At 39.7% G+C, this 19656-nt stretch overlaps 1 protein-coding gene across 1 annotated transcript in view; it reads right to left on the bottom strand.

The window, feature by feature from the left end:
* The window catches only part of EHBP1 (EH domain binding protein 1), a 204788-nt gene that overhangs the window by 114245 nt on the left and 70887 nt on the right, over nucleotides 1–19656 (bottom strand). The window contains exons 6-8 of the mRNA XM_041404490.1: nucleotides 12739–12920; nucleotides 11506–11645; nucleotides 4763–4885 (exon numbers count right to left, since the gene is read on the bottom strand). Coding sequence (XP_041260424.1) covers nucleotides 4763–4885; nucleotides 11506–11645; nucleotides 12739–12920 — 445 coding nt within the window. The remainder of the gene's footprint in view (nucleotides 1–4762; nucleotides 4886–11505; nucleotides 11646–12738; nucleotides 12921–19656) is intronic.

The raw sequence follows: 19656 nt of genomic DNA, 5'->3' as shown, positions 1-19656 counted from the left end.
GCAGCACAGATTCCACTGCTTTCCCCACATCATTCATCACAGCTCCACAAGGACTCCAGTCTCTACATTGATATAAATTTAAAAAAAAAAAAAAAAAAAAGAAAAACGTGCTTGCAGTTTGGTACATCAAGAGTCAAACACAAAATAATTTTGCATGATTAAGTAATAAAGCCACAGGGGTAGGAGTGACAACAAGAGAGGCAGAAGTATTACTCCAGCAGAAGCATCAGCTACTTTGTGCCAGATTCTGGAAACATTACTTGCCCTAACTCCACTGAGAAAGACTGTTTGTGATAATAATCATTCTGGCACTACCTATCTGCACGATCAGCCAGAGCATCTCCAGAAATCACCCTGCCCTTCAACCCACTTGCCTTTTGTAACACAAACATATTGTGACACGTCCCTTAAAACCAAACAAAACCTCCACCAAAACACGGCACGTACCACTTTCCCCTTGGCAGAGGATGAAAGCAGCAGCCACATGTGAAAGGCGCTCGGTTTCGCCACGGGCTGCCCGACTGGCAGGCAGGCACACCATGGGATGTGAGCACCCAACAAACAGCGCCAAGCAAAGGTGGAACTGCCCAGCGCTTCTAGAAAGAGTAAAGACTGGCATCCCCATACACCACTGGTGATTTTCTGGATTTTCTGATCCTTTTACTCATACAATCTCAACACATTGCTTTTTCATGAAGAAACAGAAGGGACAGAGGCACCATTTTCCTCTCAATTGGCACCTGCGCTGTTCTGTGTGTAGTAGGCTGGAATAACGATCTGGGGTTTGCTGCTGCATTGTAACACTGTTTTCATTTTCAGAGTAAAACAGGCTGCAGGGAGCTCTGAAGTCCACGCACAAGGTGATAAAATACACTGCTAAAGTAAATGGTGGTCTAAATGACATCGGGTGCCAGCAAAGAGTTACCCTCATGTCTCATGTGCGTTGTATAGGTCATACACAACTTTAAAATTTGTATTCCCTACCAAATTTAAAAAAAAAATATCTGGAGTGATGAAAGTGTGTTGTGGTTTTCTACTTTCATTTGTTGTACATGTTGACCTCCCCAAGTAAATAGTTTGCACAGAAATTAACTGATTTTATAATTCTGTTGCACTGTGACTAAAAATCCAAAAGGCTCTCCTCATACAATCATGTAAAGGTTATCTAGTATAAAGCTGTAGAGATATAGTGTTCAAAAATATTATTTTTGATTTCCCCAGATTTCTAATGTCTAGCTGACCTAGTAGATACAGAGGCAATAAGCCTCAATTTGACATGTCAACCAAGAAACACATCTGAAGATTTTTTTGAGGTGACTTGTTGATATGCACATTCACTCTGCTGTGTGTGTAAAATCATTGACACTCAGGAGTTTTTAAATCCCAGCAGCATCCAGAGCCAGCTTGCTGATGACCCTCTGCCATGCACCACACCTACAGTGTGCACACGGGTGCTGGAAGCACTCACGCCTTTAGTTTCTCTCCACCCCACATTCCCAGGGTTAAGTGATTATGGGATTAGGAAGATAGAGGGAAAGTAGCTGCTTTGTGAACAGGCACAAGAAATATCTGTCTAGGAAACAAGTATCTACTGGCAGGTAATCCTCCTTTCTCTATGAGTGACTGTAAATACATATTCATACTCTGGGTAGCTCTGAGCACACACGTTACAGGCTTAATAGGAATATTCTTGGAATATCTCTGCCAAATAGCAAATCATGCCTCCTCACATGTGATGGCAAAGTACTCAGGAAAGGAGGCTCCAGCTGGCTGCTCTGCAGGTCTTGGGGAAATTAAGTAACAAATTCTACAGAAGACTAGGAACTTTCGCAAAGTCTAAGTTCCAGATTATGCCTTGTCCAGATAAAAAGATAAAGAGACTAACATGTAAGTGAACAGAAAAATACTTCATCCCTGCTCACATAAAAAGTTAATCTCTTGATTTAAGCAGATCACAAGACAAGTGAAACAGGTAATGTGACTCTTTAAGCCTGTAGGAGAAAGCCTGCCTTAAACTCCTGAACCTCTGTCATGCTCTTGAGCTTCTGGGGTGGCCACCAAAAAGGTTACATTCAGGATGCAAAAGCAAACAAGCAGTCACAGTCTTAAAGACCTTCCTAGAAAGAGATGGCAGTATTGAAAGTTCCATTGAGGTCTCAGAATAGAAGAATCATGAGTGAATAATAGAACACAAACAGGGCAGCCTTCAGTAGCTGGGCAACAGATGAGAACAGCTATGATATTGCATAGCCTTAAAATGCATTTCAAAACAAAGGGAAATCTCCCCAAAATGGTAATGTCTAGGTGCTCCCCATGCAGAGACACTGATCCAATTAGCCATAGAAATATACAGCAGATTCTGATGTTGCTGAAGACCAAAACCATCTTCTCTAATTTGTCTCAGCACCATTTTTTCTCCCCCTCAACTTTCTGCGGAGGAAGGCACACGTCAAGAAGACCAAGAAAGGTAATAGGAACACAACCAATTCCCATCATAGGGACAAGAAAGGTCTGGAGTGGAAGAACTAGTGATTCTCAGAAGTGTCTGAAGTAAAAAGAAGAATCCCACAGGAGCCAATCATCATAACATAAAAGCTTTAAAAATGCCACACCAGATGTCCAACTCTTTGTCTGGGAATCATTCTTTCAGCTGATCTTCCCGATCTTTCAGCCTGGTTTAGTGCTCCAGGAAGACACTGTCACATGAACCTAACAGAAGGCCCACTCCTCCCAAATAAAAAACACCTTATGACACAGTAGGAAGAATCTAGTGACACCCTGTTTATCCCAAATGCTGTCCTGTTATGGTATGTTGACTGCTGCATGACAGTGACTGTGTGTGGGAGTAACACTTGGTATTCACACACCCAACAACTCAGCATTGCTGCCCACAGCTGTAGATGGGACCCAAGAGTCTGATCACAGAGACTGCCCTAAGTACACAGAACAGACCCAGAGATATGGAAAAGTGTCCACACCTCTGACTGAAGATGACTGTAAAGGCAGACATCACCAAAAGAACCACAATCACCTGAAGAAAAACATGCCCAACAGGCTGAGAGCGTTTTAGGAATATAAGCAGGCTGATGTCTTGGATGCAGGCTACTCATAGTGAGCTTGCCATGAATTATCAAGCTAATAGTACTATCCAGTACTAAGAAACAACACCAGCTATTTCTCCCTGTCCCCAAGATGAGAAAAAGTCACTGTGTTTTGTGGCCAGAACACCCACTGCTTTCTTCCAGAATGGGCTCTCTTTGGAAAGGAGAGAAAAGCTGGGTTTGGAAAAAGCAGTTTAGGTAGGATAGGACTTGTGCAACTTTCTCCATGGAGAAGGGAGCTCTTCTTTCTAAAGCAGAGAAGGAGGAAAATATAGACTATGCCTCTTAGAGCAAGTTATTTATGGACTACCAGAGGGGTTTACATCCCCACTTACTCTGCTTCCTTCCATGATCCTAAGGGATCACTGTCCAGGAACAGATAGGAAGTAAAGCCAAAGATTAGGACACCAGAACCTAATCCATATATATTGGCATCTACAAAGCTGAAACAACTCACTTCTGCAGCTCTAGAAAAACTTGACAACTTTATAGGAGGGAGAAGGTGCCCAGGACAGTGGCTTTATGGCTTCAGTTGCCAAATACAGAAGGTAGTGCAATGTTCCTGTTTCAGAAATACAAGCTGTGAGTCAGACCACAGCCAAAGTATGACAGGACTTGATCCCCACCCACATCATTCCCTGCGGACTCTGAAGGCAGAAAAACTGTGTTTTGAGTAAACATTCAGCTTGTCCAAAGAAAGTGAGTGACCACAGGGAGAAACTGCAGCTTGGAAATCCATTCTCTTTGACCTGACCTCAGAAATCCCCTGGCTGCACCCTGGGCTGCTCCTGCTCACTGTGGTTCTTTTCCATTGCCATTACAGAGTGACTTGGTATTTTCTGTAGGAAGAAAAGTCTTGCAGCTTTGAACAGGAAAGGTTGAGTACAGCTTCAAACTTGGGAATTAACTATGAATTTGCCTTTTGAGCAGCTGCAAGCTAAAAGTGATACATCCAGCAGATGGGAGCCTGCATATCTGGGCATGGAGTTGAGGACAGCAGAGATATTTGCTGTCCTGGTGCTCCCTTCTGGCCTTACGGCCGAAATCTTATCAGATTAAAAATTTACAGGAGTTGTACATCTCACCCAAATGGAACAAGAATGGGCACGTCAGTCTGGAAAGGGGATTAACACCTAGCATGTGGTGCAAGGCACAATGCCAGAAGGCTTAACTGAGGAAGCTATAAAAGCAAAGAAAAAAAAGGAAGAATAAAAGAGAGAAAATTAAATTGTAATAATGAAGATTAGTGCTAACCAAGAATAGCTGAGATGCAGTGAAGATTGCAGTGAAGGAAATTATGATATAAACCATCACCCACGTGAAGCAGGGCTGTCTGACAGAATGTGTTGCTCATTCATACCACGTAAGGTGAGTACTAGCAACATACCTGATAGGTCCAAAAGTCTCTGCTTCAGCTGGTAGCCCCCAGTGGCAAACATGAATGTACCTCAATACAAAGGATGTGACTAAAGAATACAACAATTTTCTAGTGGCAACTGGATCATTGCTATTGCTACCCCAGTGCTATATTAAATAATCAATATATTAAATAATATTTAATAATCAATTAAATTTTTTCATTTATAGCCCTACAAAAATAAAAATCATGTTTCACAAAGCATTTGCAAGTAGCAATAAATTATGTAAAACAAATGCATTACCTTCTACATCAGGGTCTCCAAACGGATTTAATTCTGCTGTGTCAGGATCACCAAAAGGGTTTGTGGTGGAGTTGGCCGGGTCTTGCTCCCCTTCATCCAGAAAACTAAGCTTATTGATAAGCTCTACAAACAAATTGGAATATTGTTTTAAAATAGATACAAACTGTTCATCCAACATATCTGGAGCTTAAAAAGCTCCATGTCAACAGTCCCTTGAAACACTGCACCAGGGTATGGCACGAACTGCACAACTAAGTTAACACAGTCCAGTAAGTACATCAACAAAGGGAAAAAAAAAAGTGAAATGAATGAAACTTCTATTTCCTGATCAGAACATTATGTAACAGAAATGACTTCTAAAAAGGCCTTCTCTTTCCTTTGTTAAATAAATGTTGCGGAACATCTAACGAGCTAAATAGAGTGATTTTGATTGTCCACATACACGCTAACTATCGGCAGGAAATTTTAATTTTTGGATGCAAAGTGCACATAAAAGCACAGAGAGGACATATTGTCACTTCAGAAAGGTCAAGTATTACTGACTACACAACTAATGTTTTAAGCTTAGGGTCTGGTGGTTCCTCTTTCTTTTTTTTTTGTAATTTTTTTTCTTTCTTGTTCATTATCAGATGACAACGGAGCTGTAGCGGAGACAGGCTCTTTCTCTATCATGTTGTTACCTGTTGGATGCACTACAAATTACTGAGAGTCATGCTGGGTGGAAGCACAGAGATAAAACTGACAGCTGAATACAGGCAGGAGTCAAAAGGTAATGGGTCACAGTAAATACAATCAGAAACAGAAAGAAAGGATGAAAGCTCATAGACCTTCAGAGGAACTGGCTGATTTAGCTGAAGGCATATTTGCTCGCTTTATGCAGTCATCTTGATCTTCATCTAAGCTGCTCAGAGCATTCAACTGGTTTACAATTTCTGTAAATAGAAGCCAGTCAAGACAAACGTAAGGCAAGGGCATTTAATGAAACAGAAGTGGAACGAACTGTTACCAGAAAGAGAGAGAGCGAGGGAGAGAGGGTAAAAGAATATATTTAGAACGAGTCCTTACAATTATATAACTACAGCAAAGTACCTGTGTAGGTGCTTCAGGGATAATTTAACGTGAAACCCAGTTAACAAGACATAAACAAAACCCAGCCAGGTTATGGTGTCAGCAACAATAGTTAGTTTTATGAGGACAAGTATTAAGCACAATCAGCTGAAAATTTAGATAGGTGTACTCGATATAATTTAAAGATTTTTCCTGCTCATGAAGAAAGCCTGAATATGAAAACATTGTCAATCAACACAAATCAGCCCCAGAACAATTTATCTCCCTCCCAAACCCTTAAGGTTACAGCAAACTAACCTATACAATATGCATTTTTATCTTTTTTTTTGTTTATAAACACACTCTGATTATTTAACATTTACAATTAGTCACCATTGCATTCTGATCTATGACAAGTTGAATTTACCTAAATGGTTCTAAAATACATGCTCAGTATTGTGCCAGGAGAATGCAAACTGAATGTATATATCACCTGAATTTTCACTGTCATGCTACGTAAGTAACACCTTGCTGTTTGTTAAAATCCTATTTCACCTTCTATCCATAGTGGAGAGCTCTAAATTGCCACGAATTAGTAATTTTTAAAAAGTGTAAAATGTTTCATTCTAGTCAAGATGGGGATGACTCCATAATTCTGGAAGGAAAGAAACAAAAAACATCTGGGCCTGAGTGGCTTCTGGCCCAAGGGGAAAAATTCCTCTCTGCTCCCCCCTGACGCAATCCCATCCACAGCATCTGACAAATGGAGCTTCTGTAGTAATGGGGATTGAGCCTGGGGCATCTCTGAGAGACCTGAGCATAAGTTTCTGTGGAGAGGGGACAGCCTTCCTCATCCTTCCAGATGACAAACAGGCAAGAGAAACCCGTGCAGGAGAGATGATCCTGCTTGTTGAATATCACTGCCCCACCGACAGCCTTTTTCATCTCCCGTCTTTTCCCCATGAAATAAATGGATGATGCCTTCTGGTATCACCAGCGAAGTTAAAGCTTCGTGCCAGTCATTCTTGTATTTCCTTTAAAGTTTCATTTCTTGTGTACAAAAGAAGTTACCTCTCAGTAACCTTATTGCTATTTTGAACTTTACTTTTTCTCATCTGGCTTTTGTTTGGAAAGCAAAGTTTGTCTTTATTCAATGAACTAGTTTTAGGGAGCAAGATAGCAAACTGAGGCAAAAATTGAGTAGTATCCTGACTGTTCCTGACTGCTCCAACTCACGTGTCCATGGCCACCCAGAACTTCCTAGTCGGAGGGTTTTTTCATAGCTGACACACTGACACCCCTCCTGATCTCATGCCTTCACAGACAGCACAAAGAAACTGAAGCCCAAAGCAGACCAGAACCTGGTAATATTTCTGTCACATGGATAAAAACTTCTTTGGTAAATTTAAACTGCTTTGCAAAGACATGCCAATCTGCAAATTACCAAGGAAAATTACTTACTCTGCCAATATCTATTGGACATCCTAAATGTCAGTGACAAACCCCAAGCAGAATTCCTCTGTAATGCATCTCCCTACTGATCTTGACCTTGTAAGCATAAATCTGCTTACAAGGTTTTACACTTATATCTGTCTACACAGAGTTAGCTTAATCATCCTCACTTCCTTATTTTTAGCTCCAACACACAAGACTATTATCCTAAGAAATAATACCAAAACTGTCCCAAAACTTAGCTTTCTCAGTATAAAACCATATATACACCTGAGAAATCTACACAATATACCACTATCTTCTGGGAATTTTTTAGGACTCGAGATAGACAATGAAATATACCTTTCTGCACTCAAATAAAACAGAGCTGACCTCATAAAACAGCAGTAGTAATGAATTAGTAGTTAAAAACAAGCTCAGATGCTGGCTGGCATGATTTACAATTTATTACGTCAGCATGTAGAAAAAAAAGAAACAAAAAACAATTATAATTCAGATTTTACTGTCAGAAAATAACAAATTAAGTTCAGGGCTTTAAAAAGAGAGAGTTCTTTGATGTGGTCTGAATCACCTGGTCTTATCTGCCAACCTAAACACCCATACGCAGTACAATGTTTCTCATTACAATATTAAATGGTTTATGTCATATTTTGGAGTATGGAAATGGTAGGTTGGAGATTTATATCCTATATTATCTTTTATAAATCTCATTATCTATAAACACACATTAGCTTGTTCTACAAGTATGTCATATAAATCACTGGTTTGGTTTCTGGAGTTTTTTTCATTCTTCTCTCTCTCTCTCTCTTTTTTTTTTTTTTTTTCCCAAGCAGCCTGGTGATCCTGACAAAGAAAAAGAGTAAGAAGTTGTCAGGAGAGGTATGGTTTTGCAAATTGCAAAAAAAAAAGAGCTACACATACTGTTATATCCAGAAGCATGCTGGGATTCCTGCAATAGGTAGCACATGGGCACGTCCCTGATTCCATGTGGTGCCCCAGGACAGACACTGTGCTCCTGGGCAGATGGAGCAGAAGGCAGCTATTAACCCCAGCATGGGGCTCTAAGTAGGAATTAAAACATTAAGAGAAGCACATATTTATTACTGCCCTGTTTGTGAGTTACGAGGCACATTTTCTTCAAGTATGAGAGTTGTGCGTTCCACTGAAGACTAAGGACAGGATAATTCTGGGAGGTTTAAATCCATGTATATTGGCAGTGTAGAAACTAAATATTTGAAATTTAATTCATGGCAATAAACAATTTTCAACTTCACACAGAACAGTTGGGGGAGATACAGCTTTTACACATGAAAAATTTCAACAAGAAGTACTGGGAAAGAAGAGGGGGAAAGCCTGAGATGGAGTGAGATTTTTCCAAGTGAAAGCAGTGCTTGGAATGGAAAACATCTGTCAGTCTGGTCAGTTGTATGGCAGCAGTTCCATGTCCACCCCAAATTCCAGTGCTTTTGAGGTCAGTCAGTAGTGCACCACCTAATTCATAGCTGAAGAAACAGAGGCACAGATACCTACTCCAAGTTAGGCAACCCATCAAGGAAGAGAAGCAGCATTTCCTAACTCACCTGCACCATCTAGAGCCCCACACAGCAGTGGATACATATGTTCACCTATGAAACTGCAACTTTGGCACGACGAAAAAAACCCCACAAACAAAACCAACAAAAATTGTTGTACACTGCAAAAAGGAACATTGTCTGATAAAAGACTTGGAGCACCTCTTGCAGCTGTGCCTTGGGAACGACAACAGTTCAGACATCAAGTCAGCAGCGAGAAAACCTGGAGTCAAAAGCAGGAGAAGAATCCCTCCCTCTTTGCTACTTGCATTTTACCCACTGCAAGCTCAATTACAAACATTAACTGTGTGCTGCTCCCATCATTTCCATGAGCTGTTACAGGCAGTATCCCCATTTTACAGCTGGGAAAACAGGCGCACCGAGGTGAGGGATTTGCCATGGGGCGCTCTGAGTCAGTGAGGCATTCCAGCTCCTCAGCTGCCAACACCCAGCACAGCACAGGAGGAGAAAATGTTGGTAGCAGCAAGCTTTCAAAAGGGTTATGTAACTTCCTCAATTAATTTTATGATATTCTGTGAACACTGCTTTTGAAAGAGTTCTTTGCTACATCAGTTTCGTTACATTTCCTTCTTTCTAAATTTTTTCCTGCTTTTCTACAACGATTCCTACCTCATTCTCCCTTGCTTCCTCAGCTCTTCTCCTAGCTTTCCCCGTTCATTATATTTATTACACGAGTCACTGTAATTGCCAATGAAATCAATCTTGAACACATGTTGAAATAGATACTTTACATCTTATTTATTAATGTTTACTTACTGCCCTATGTTTTATGTTCTCCCATTTGCTTGGGAAATTGCATGCACTCATTCCCCTTCACCATCCCTCTCCTTCTCAAAGGTGGGAAAAGCTGGCCAGGCTTGTAAAGCAACTCAGCTGTTGTAACCAACATAAGAAGAAAAAGTCCAAGGTTGATCTTCCCCACGTCATGATTCATTTACAAAAAAAACAATCCAACACTCCCATCTTGTATGGTTAGAAAACAGTATAAGAGCAGGCTGAGCAAAGCACAGAAGTTGTATATTCCAGAAGTATTATTCCTTCTGCCTTTCAAGGAGGTATTGTTAGTTTTGAACAGATAATTTTGGCCTTTGCAATAGCAGATGGAAAAGCTGAAATGACTCTAAAATAGCTTGTGTTGCACATCAGCCAGCTCACCCTTCCTATTTATCTCCAGGGATGTTCACACCATACCCAAAGGATAGTAGACAGCCTAGTCTAACCTAGATAAGACTTTTGCTGGTTTAGAAATCATTGTAGCCTTGTTGAGTGCTGCAAAATCAAGTGTTGAGAAGCAAGATCAGATGCTTTACATCTGTTGCCCTTCTGTATCTGGTTTTTCTGTAGTCCTCAGTGCAGTACCCAGGCAGATCCTAATAAAACCCCTGTGCACAGGAGTTTCTATGGACTGAACATTACCTCTCCTTAATTTGGCCTTCTCTGTGATTATCCAATGGCCTGGTGAACGTGTCAGGTTTTGTTTGATGTTGTGATCTGATTTATTCTGGTTACACTGGGAAAGAACTAAACCTTGCAGAATGATTTCAGTGTGGCCAGACTGGTATATCTCTGCTCCCTGACCAAGAATACATTATCTTGGTTTCTCAGATATCTTGTTCCAGACTTTCCAATATGCTCTGTGCCAGACACATACAGCATAACTAGAGATTTGGCCAGGGTAAAAAATGTTTAATTGAATATGTAAAGCATACAGAAAACATATTTGCATCCTTTCACAACACTAAATGTAACTAAGTAATAAATGCTTCAGGCTGAACCTTTTGATTGCAACGAAAGCTCAAAAAGAAGTGATGAAAGTAATGTTTCATAACACAGAACCAATGCTCCTCTGAATTTTCAAGAACAGATTTGATAATTCACTTCTCTGCTCGGGATGCTCTTCCCCCACTTTGGAGAATGTTCCCTTTATTTCAGACATTTTAAAAGATCATTGGAAGTTATGAAGTCTGGCACCAGAAGTTAATTTTCTTTTCCTGATTCATTACACAATGAGTTCCTACAGAACCCATCTGGAGCAGTACTACACACTGATCTCCACCAACAATTTAACATCATCTCATCCTGATCTGACTTGCCTCGATTAGTTCAGCTATCCTGAACACACTAAGCATTTCCATCAGCAATTCAAATGTGGTTACACTATCTCACTTCAAACAACTTCACTATGAAATTCATTAAAGTCCTTTAACAGCCTCCCAGTTTCTTTTCCATCAGACACCCCTACCCAAAAGGCAGCAATATGCAGCCTGGAATTGCCATGTTATTGAGCAGAACCTCAGCACTTGTCCATGGCACAACTCATTTCGCAGTTATTCTCAAAAAGTGCCTTCATTATTTCACTTGAGTCTCTCCTCCTGTCTTGTCCCTCACTGACCCTTTCCTTCTGCTTTTTCTGCCCCTCTGCTCATACCTAAAATGCTACCTACTTAGTGCATTCCCTCCCAAAAACAGGACACACAGACACAAATCAATTCGTTGAGTTATGGATGGGTTCCTCTTCAATCAAGCTATCTTAAATATTGTTCTGGTTGTTAGGATTTTTTTTAAGTGAAATAAAAACACAGCATAAGGATAAAAAAATGGGGACAATTAGCAAAGGACACTATATTTTACAATGACTGTGGCAAAACCAACCTGTAATTTTTGCAGCCTTTTCCTCTTGATTCACTCTGTTTTCTTCATCTTCTTCATTGTCTTCCTCAAAATCATCTAGGTTACCAATATCAGCTTGTTTCATACTCATCAAACTAGCCAGGCTTTGCATGTCTTCATCCCTAAATAACAAACATCACACCAGGCATTAAAATGCAGCTTGTTAATACCACATCTGATATTACTGCGTTCTTAAAAATTCTTTAAATATTTTGATGTTTTCTTCAGGGAGGTCTATGATATCAGATCATAGACCTGAATATAGTGAAAAAGAAAATTAATACAACTCATAAATATATATCAATTTCTGAAGGGAAAGTTTTCAATTAACAAAATTGGAAAGGGTAAAAAAAATACTGCTTTGCATCAAGAGTTAACTTAACAACTGCTTCCTAAAATTTTAAACCAGCCCAGAAAGGCTGGCAAATGCTTGCCTGGTCTGCTTTGGTTAAAGTGAAAATGCTTGGCCAGACCTACTTCCCATATGCTGCATGCAATACCTACATTCATTCATAACTCCTGATACTATTACACGATTAAAATCCATTTTATAAATATCTGAAGTCATTAACTGGATTTATTTTTTTAAAAAAGGCATTCTCTATTTACACATGCTGGAAACCAATGCTTTCACAAAGAGCAGCTTTTTTCAGATCCCTTGTTCAGGGTACTATGAAAGCCCTGTCAATAACTTGCAATCTATAACCAATGAGTGAGTCAAGGGAGTGGTAATCAGTGCCCAAGAGAACTCTTCCCACAGGATGTTCTTGTGCTCAACCCAAAAATCTTAACTCTTAACCCCACCCTCCCTCACCTTCCAACTGGCTTTGTCCTTATTGCATTCTTTGTGAAATATCAGTGTGCTCCCTTGAAATCTGCTAAGGGTATTGTTGGATGAACACACACATGCACATAAACACACACTCCCACTCATTTCAGACCTGTAGATACTTTTAAGCTGTCGTTATTTAAAATGGCTGTAAGAGTAGAGCACAAGCTATTTGTCTCTGAAGAATACAAGGATGAAATCAGAGTAAAAAAACAGCTTTTACTCAGTTAAGAAACCAAGTAAGGCAGGAATGATAGGTATGCTGAAGGATGCTCTCAAAGTCCACCATTCTATACAGAAAGAGCTCTTTATCCAAAGGATTCTTTGAAAAGCAACACAAAGCAGGCTATCTGGTTTAAAAAACCCCCAACAAACAAACAACTTACGTGGCTTTTCCTTCCCTCAGGAAAATACAAGATAAGGAGAACTGTAGTGTGGCAGCTACCACTTTCTTAGACAAAGGCTTGAATTTTAACCTGACATCTGTCTGTGTAGGCATGGGGCTGGCATATTGCTTCATGTTGATGCTGCTGGTGGCAAGCGCTTTTCTACGTCCAGAAGGAGATTCCTGAAAGCAGAAGAAAAACAAAGCTAATGTAAAAGGTGCTGTTACGCTAAAACCTGAATGTGCACAAAACAAAAAATGCACTCATTAAATCTGTGGGGGTTACTTTGGTTTTGGTTTTCTTTTCCAAAACATCGCCATGGCCCTGTTGAGTGACAGAAAACCATTTCTTAAACTACGTCAGTCACTAATGGTGGTGGAGCTTTGAACACTTTCTTAGTGCATTGAAAAAAAAAAAAAGGTTGTGCATTGTGATTAGTGGTGCTCCATTACAAGATCTAGGGTGTCTTTAATGGCTTGAGCTTGAACCAGATCCACAGCCCCCATCCAGTTAAACTGCTGGCAATATATTCTCATTTCTTTTCACAGTAAATTGGACTTGCTCTGTCCAAACATGGCTAGTTCTGGACTGGAACTTCCAGCCTATGGAAGACACAGGTTTGGACCATGCATGTATTTCTTTCCATAGTAGTCTGAGGTCATCTAGTTTGTGTTCCATGCTCAAATAGAATACCTGAATATTTTTCAAAATAGCGGTTCTTCTCATTAGTGTTGTACATGCACTATCAAGAGTGAAAGGTTTCTGAAACTAAAACTGACAATACTTCCAAAAATACTGATAAAAATTTTGCAAGAAAAAAATAAAGAGCAAAATAGATAAAAGCCAAAATTTTATTTGAAAAGCTGAAGTTGTATTTCAATATAAAAATGTTGCTCATGCTTTAACATTTCAGACGAATTAATCTAAAATGCATCTAAGAATCTACTCTCTTGTTCTGTCTAGTATCAGCATCATCAGGAAAGGAATGATTATATGTCAAAAAGCTCCAGTAGCAAAAAATAAAACAAAAAAGCCCCGCTATTAATTCTTTTGAAAAATGTTCCCACAATAAGACTACATTTTACTGCAGTTGACAATTTGTGTTGAATAAAGAATACTAATTCAATCAAAACATTCAAGCATCCTTTTTCAAAGTACTTGACATTTCTGCCCAGTAGAATAAGTCAGAATGTAATATGTCATCCCCAAAGAATACCTTGTTTAAAAAACTAGCCTTATCTGACAGATTATGCACAGCAATATTATACAGAACTATTAGTGCATGTAGATACCTTATGAATGAATTTCAAAAATGCATCAAACACTTGAGAAGGATTTAGGCCCTCTCAGAAGAAATACTTAAGAATATGCAAATACTCTCAGCTGAATTAAGTTGAACAGATGCGACTCTCACAAACAATACGAGTGCTCCTTCCCTGGCTGCAATTGTCAATCAAAGAGCAAGATTAAGGTCCAAGGTTCTGACAATGTGTAAAATGGAAAGTACGATCAGGGAGTTTCCATTATTACACAGATATGAACAACAATAATCTGTTATTGTATCATACCTTTAGAATAACTAACATTACGACTCGTTATACGGAATGCAAGGTTTACTGCAGCGCCTGTTCAGGCATCTACACCCAACAGGATCTCAGGCAACTCATCTTGGAAGATTTTGAATAGTTGATGTTGACAGTAAGATGTTGATCTTAGCAAGATCAACAGATCTTAGAGCAAATCGTGGGTGCTTGCTTGCAGCCTTCCAGATGAATCATTCATCAACCAGACCATTCCTGTATTCTGACGTGCTCCTCTCAGTCTGATTACGAAAATCACTTTTCAGCAGCTGTGAATATCCCCAATCCAACAAAGATCTGGATTTATTTGCTTGTGTAGCTACAAATGCCTTCTAGGTGCTGGCTCACCTGTTAGATGCAGCCAATGACATGACAGCAACACACAGACCTCCCACGAGGTCTCTTAGGGAACACCAATATGCTTCAGTGACTCCAAAAAACAGGGCTACCTGGGGGCAGAGCTACTTTCTCTTGTTACAAACACACCATCTTATCTGGTAAGTCAGGTGCATGTTGTCTTTATCACAGTGATTTTTCTAAAAAAGTCAAAGCAAACAAGATAAGCCAAGCCCATCTCCAATTCAATGGTGGTGCTGAAGTGAAGAGAAAGCACACGACATTAAACTTGCAAGCATGCAAAAGCTAGGCACAGATAGCAAGGCAGAAGAATTTTGAAATGATGTGAAATTACATTTTCACTTAATATCTACTTATTGTACAAATTATCATCTTGTCATTTGCACCTTCAGATTATCCGGATTGGAGAGTGAATAAAAGACATGAATAAGGAAGAGGCAAAGTTCTCCCAGTTAAGGTGATCATCAGCAATTCCTAATGGAATCTTCTGGTGTTAGCTGATGTAGAGGAAAAGGGAAATGAGAATGAAGGCAGCAGGGTGCCAGGACAAAGGGACGAAACCAGCCATGAGCAGGAAGATTCTCCTATCATTATATATCTTGATGTGCTGTGAAGAACAAGACACACTTGGCAATCGAGTTTGGTCTTCCTAAGAAATTAATTAATTTCACATTTTTGTGGGCCAAAGACAGAAGTTGACTTTTCAAGTTCCAAGTGCCTACAAAAGTCCAAATTTGTAATATTATCATACCCAAAAAAAAGAAAAAAAAGAAAGAAAAAAAAAAGCACCAAAAAACCAAAACCACAACAAAAAAACCACAACCAAAATCCTCAAACCCAAATAAAAATAGTGCCTGATATTTCAAGTCTTATTTTGCTTCACATGCTAGTTTAACTATATCCTCCCACTCTTGCAGAAAGTGAAGTCTGTCACAAGTTTTGCAATGTTTTCTCCTTTTGAGCTTTACGGGTTTGGCCTTAACATGGTTTTAGCTACATAAGTAGATGGGCAAAAACTTTTTGCATGTTAAAAGAATGCTCTCAAGCTGCTTCGGTCCATGACTGATTCACTATGGATTGTGTTTTCTACTCTGACACACAACCAACCTCTAAAAAATTGTCTTTAAATGACAAGAGTGTTCTAACAACCACTTCTTGCAAAGATTGTAGCATTTTCTTCCTAAAAACCAAGATGCTTCCTATAGTAGAATTTGAGTTACCCCAGAAACACAAAGACATTTTCTTGCAGAAGGATAAATAATTCTTAAATTAGCAGGGATAAAATAATCCAAGAATGGAGTAGACAGCAAACCCACAAGCACATGGACAGAAACAGCTGAGCAGTAGGCTTAAATGAGTTATTGCAAAGAGAAGCCCACTTTGGTAGGATACTGAATAAATAATATCCATTTAAAGGTAAAATCTGATCTGGTGTTTACTTGTGTCTCATATGAGCATGTGGAAAGTCAAGCAGGAATCCCAGTGCAAATGTTTTAATTGCTCAACTTTCCTGCTTTTGCCTATATAATCAAAGTTTAAACTGTGTAAGGCTCTGTTATGCCTCCAGGTGTTTTACATTCATGTGACTGCCAGGGTTGCCACATCCTGTTTTGTGAAAGGGTGGCATGAAAAGTCAATTTTGAAGTCACAAGAGAGAAACAATCCAATCCAATAATAAAGAGAGGTGACAAAATACAACACTTAACAGTGAAGATGGAGTGCATTCTGTAAGAAAACAGCAATTTTGAAACTCTTTACTTTTAAGAAAGGCAATGCATTATGCAAATAAAATCAGCTATGATATCCGAATGCCAAAGAAAGACCGAAGACAACATACAATGCCAGGAAAATACAAATACCTCTGTTATCTTCCAGCTCAAATATCCTACTGAGACTGAGAATGGGCACTGCTGGACTCATAACTGAATACATGGAGCATTGGTTAACAACTATTTTTTGTTTCATGTTTGTTACTGTATGGTTCTAGCAAGCGAAACAGCACACTGGAAAAAAAAAGTGCCATTCTCCTAGAAATTGTTAATAAATGATTAAAAATATAACTAGTATGTTAGCAGAAACTACAGCAGGCCTATCTTCTTGCATAATTAAATAATGGCCATGTGGTCAACTAAAGGCTCTGAGAAACCTGTATGTTATTCTTAAAGTGCATTGTTTGCTAGAGTGATCATTGTAACTCACTGAAGAAGAGTAAAACCTGCACATAAACACACAGCAATACTTCTCCATCTTTCTCACCTGTATTGGGGAATTTCTGCTTTTGTATTCTACACTTATCTCTCACAAGAAGCTTCACTTCCCTTGACAGTCTCCTCCTCCTATTACCCACAGTTCCTAAAATGCCTCCTCAAACATACACCATTTTTTGGGTGAAATAACCCTATCTGGCCAGTACATCAAGCTGTTCCCAGCTGGCAAAGCAGCAGGATGAAGCACGTGGCTGGCTGTGCACTATGCCCACTGGGTGGTTGATACTTGTGCATCCTGGTAGTTTAGGAAAAATTTGAGCAAATTATTAAAAATCTGGAATACGAAGATGCACTCAAAGATAGCAAAATGAAAATTAATATAGAAAACAGAAAGACTTCCCAGCACCCTGGAGTACTTTGATTTCTGAATTCAGACAAAGAAATATGTAGAACAAGCAATACTCAGTAGATCAATAAAAGATGCATTCTTTTTTTGAAAAAAAGAATATTAGTAATAACTAACTCAGGCAGTTCCCAATTTCAAGGCATGCTGTTTGTCTTTGCACAGACTTTAAAAACATTGTCACCTCAGATACCAACAGAAGTGCAATTCAGTGGTGCCATCAGAAAGGCAAATTCCAGACAATCTGAAGCCACAGGAATCACAAGCTGTGAGTGCAGGGCCAGGCTCAGATGAGCTCTCACCTTGCACTCAGCTCTGCAAAACCTGGGGACCAGCAGCACACACAGACATGGACTGCAAGCAGGGTTTCAAAAAGCTCTGCATGGTTTTTCAAGGAGCAGTTCCCAACACTATCTCCCCCCAGCACTTTAAGTTACTTCCACAAATGACCGTCATATAACAAAGTTTGGGGCTAGAGAAGGGAAAAATAACATTGGACAAACTGTAGTAATTTCAAATGAAGCCAAAGAAGCTGCATTCACTGACACAGATACGGGGCCAGACCCATTTACCACACAAATTCCTTTTCAGTAATGCAACCGTGCATTATTCCTGCCACAACATTCCTGACACTGAGCAGTGTCAGGCATCCCAAAACTTACTACACAGGAAGTGCCACCCTTCTATAAATATCTGCCTGGCATAAAGGATTCCCACAGCTGATCATCTCCTGCAAGGAGAACAATGTGGAGCAGTGCTGTGTACCACGAGCCTTGTCTAGGAATCGTCCCCATCATTCCCTACTAAAGAGATCCTTTCGTAGCAAGCAGGACTAAAATACTCTAAGGAGCTAAGTGCAGAGAGCCTGGACCACAGCTGTAAGACAAACACCTCATTTTTACTGGGAAGATGATGATCACAGATGACAGACATGTCACACTATTCAGCAGTGCCCAACTCTGTTCCAAAGGAAGCGAGCCAAAAGATTAACACCTTCACACAAAAGGTCTGAATTCAGATTCTTAATTTATAGGAGAGACAAATAATGCTGCAATGTGAATTTCATGCAGTCTTCTTTCCCTAAAAATGTATTTTTAATGACCTTGTATCCTGCACTTACCAAGTGACAAGTCTTCTTCAAGGTTAATATAAGAGGTGCAAATAAATAAGAAACATCTTTGTATTTTCTGTGAAACTGCCTCCAAGCTTCTAGAGTTACACAGAATCAAAACATTGGCTGGGTTTTGTTCATGGGGTATATTCCTCTGTGTTATTTGGGCTGGGGAAAGAGTCCCCCCAGAGAAATCAGCAGGATGTGTTTTACCTCTGCACACCTGAACTCAGCTTGCCTACACAGAGCTGTGACCCTGCTGTGCTGTCTGTAACCCCTGAGGTTCCAGTGCCCTCCTTTCCACACACACATATTGAGAAATAACAGGAAAACATTTCCATTCAGCAGAAACCAGATCAAAAACTACTGAAGTTCTTCATTATTTACATAGTAAATGGTTTCTCCTTAACAGAAATATATTAAGTAATTAGTAATCAATGTACAAACATTATCCAAAAAGACCTAACTAGAGAAGACAGCAAGTTTACTTACTGGATATTATTTTGTCAAAAGGAACAATAATTATCATTGTCTTTCTCACAAACAAGGCAAATGTACAGCATATTTTTAGGGGCTGCCTTTTCATTTCTTAGAAAAGCAAATGCTAAAAAGCCCACAAAGATATGCAGATTTTAAGGAAGAGCAAACTTTGGCAGAAAATAATTGACAAAGCAATTTGTCCAGCTCTAAAAACTCATGGAGAGAAACAATGGCTCCTTTGGCTTCAGAATTAAATGGAGACTGTTCTGGAGGTAAGCTGTCCCCTGCCCCTGCAGCCCCAGGCAGCAGCAGAGAGGAGCTGCAAGGCTCTCCCTCTCCCGGCGTGGGAGGGCAGCCCTGAGCCTGAGCCGCTCGCACCATCTTGCTCAGATGAAAAGATCACTGCTTCACCAGCAGAGCAAAATGGATCACTACAGAATTTAATTTGGGAGAGTATACAGCAATTAAATGCTAAAATAGACAAGCTACAGGGAGTTCTTTCAACTGGAGAGAGTAAATTAGAAACTATGTCAGTTAAAATAATTTAGACAGGCGGATGGGAGATTTGGAGGACCGAATGAAGGCAGCACGATCTCTGCTGAAAACTTGTTTAAAAGCAAATAATGGTTCAAGATATCCAGAACATTATTAAGAATTATAATGCATCTGAATGGAGAATTTAATGTCTAAAAAATTCTGCACATACCAGAAACACTGGAGCCCTAGACATGAGGACTTGGAATGAAACAAAACATTTTTAAAAATTGAAACAGCTACCCT

This window comes from Onychostruthus taczanowskii, unplaced genomic scaffold (assembly GCF_017590055.1).
Source record: "Onychostruthus taczanowskii isolate IOZ18803 unplaced genomic scaffold, ASM1759005v1 scaffold21, whole genome shotgun sequence".
NCBI lineage: Eukaryota > Metazoa > Chordata > Aves > Passeriformes > Passeridae > Onychostruthus > Onychostruthus taczanowskii.
This window is presented reverse-complemented; position numbering and strand designations above follow the sequence as displayed.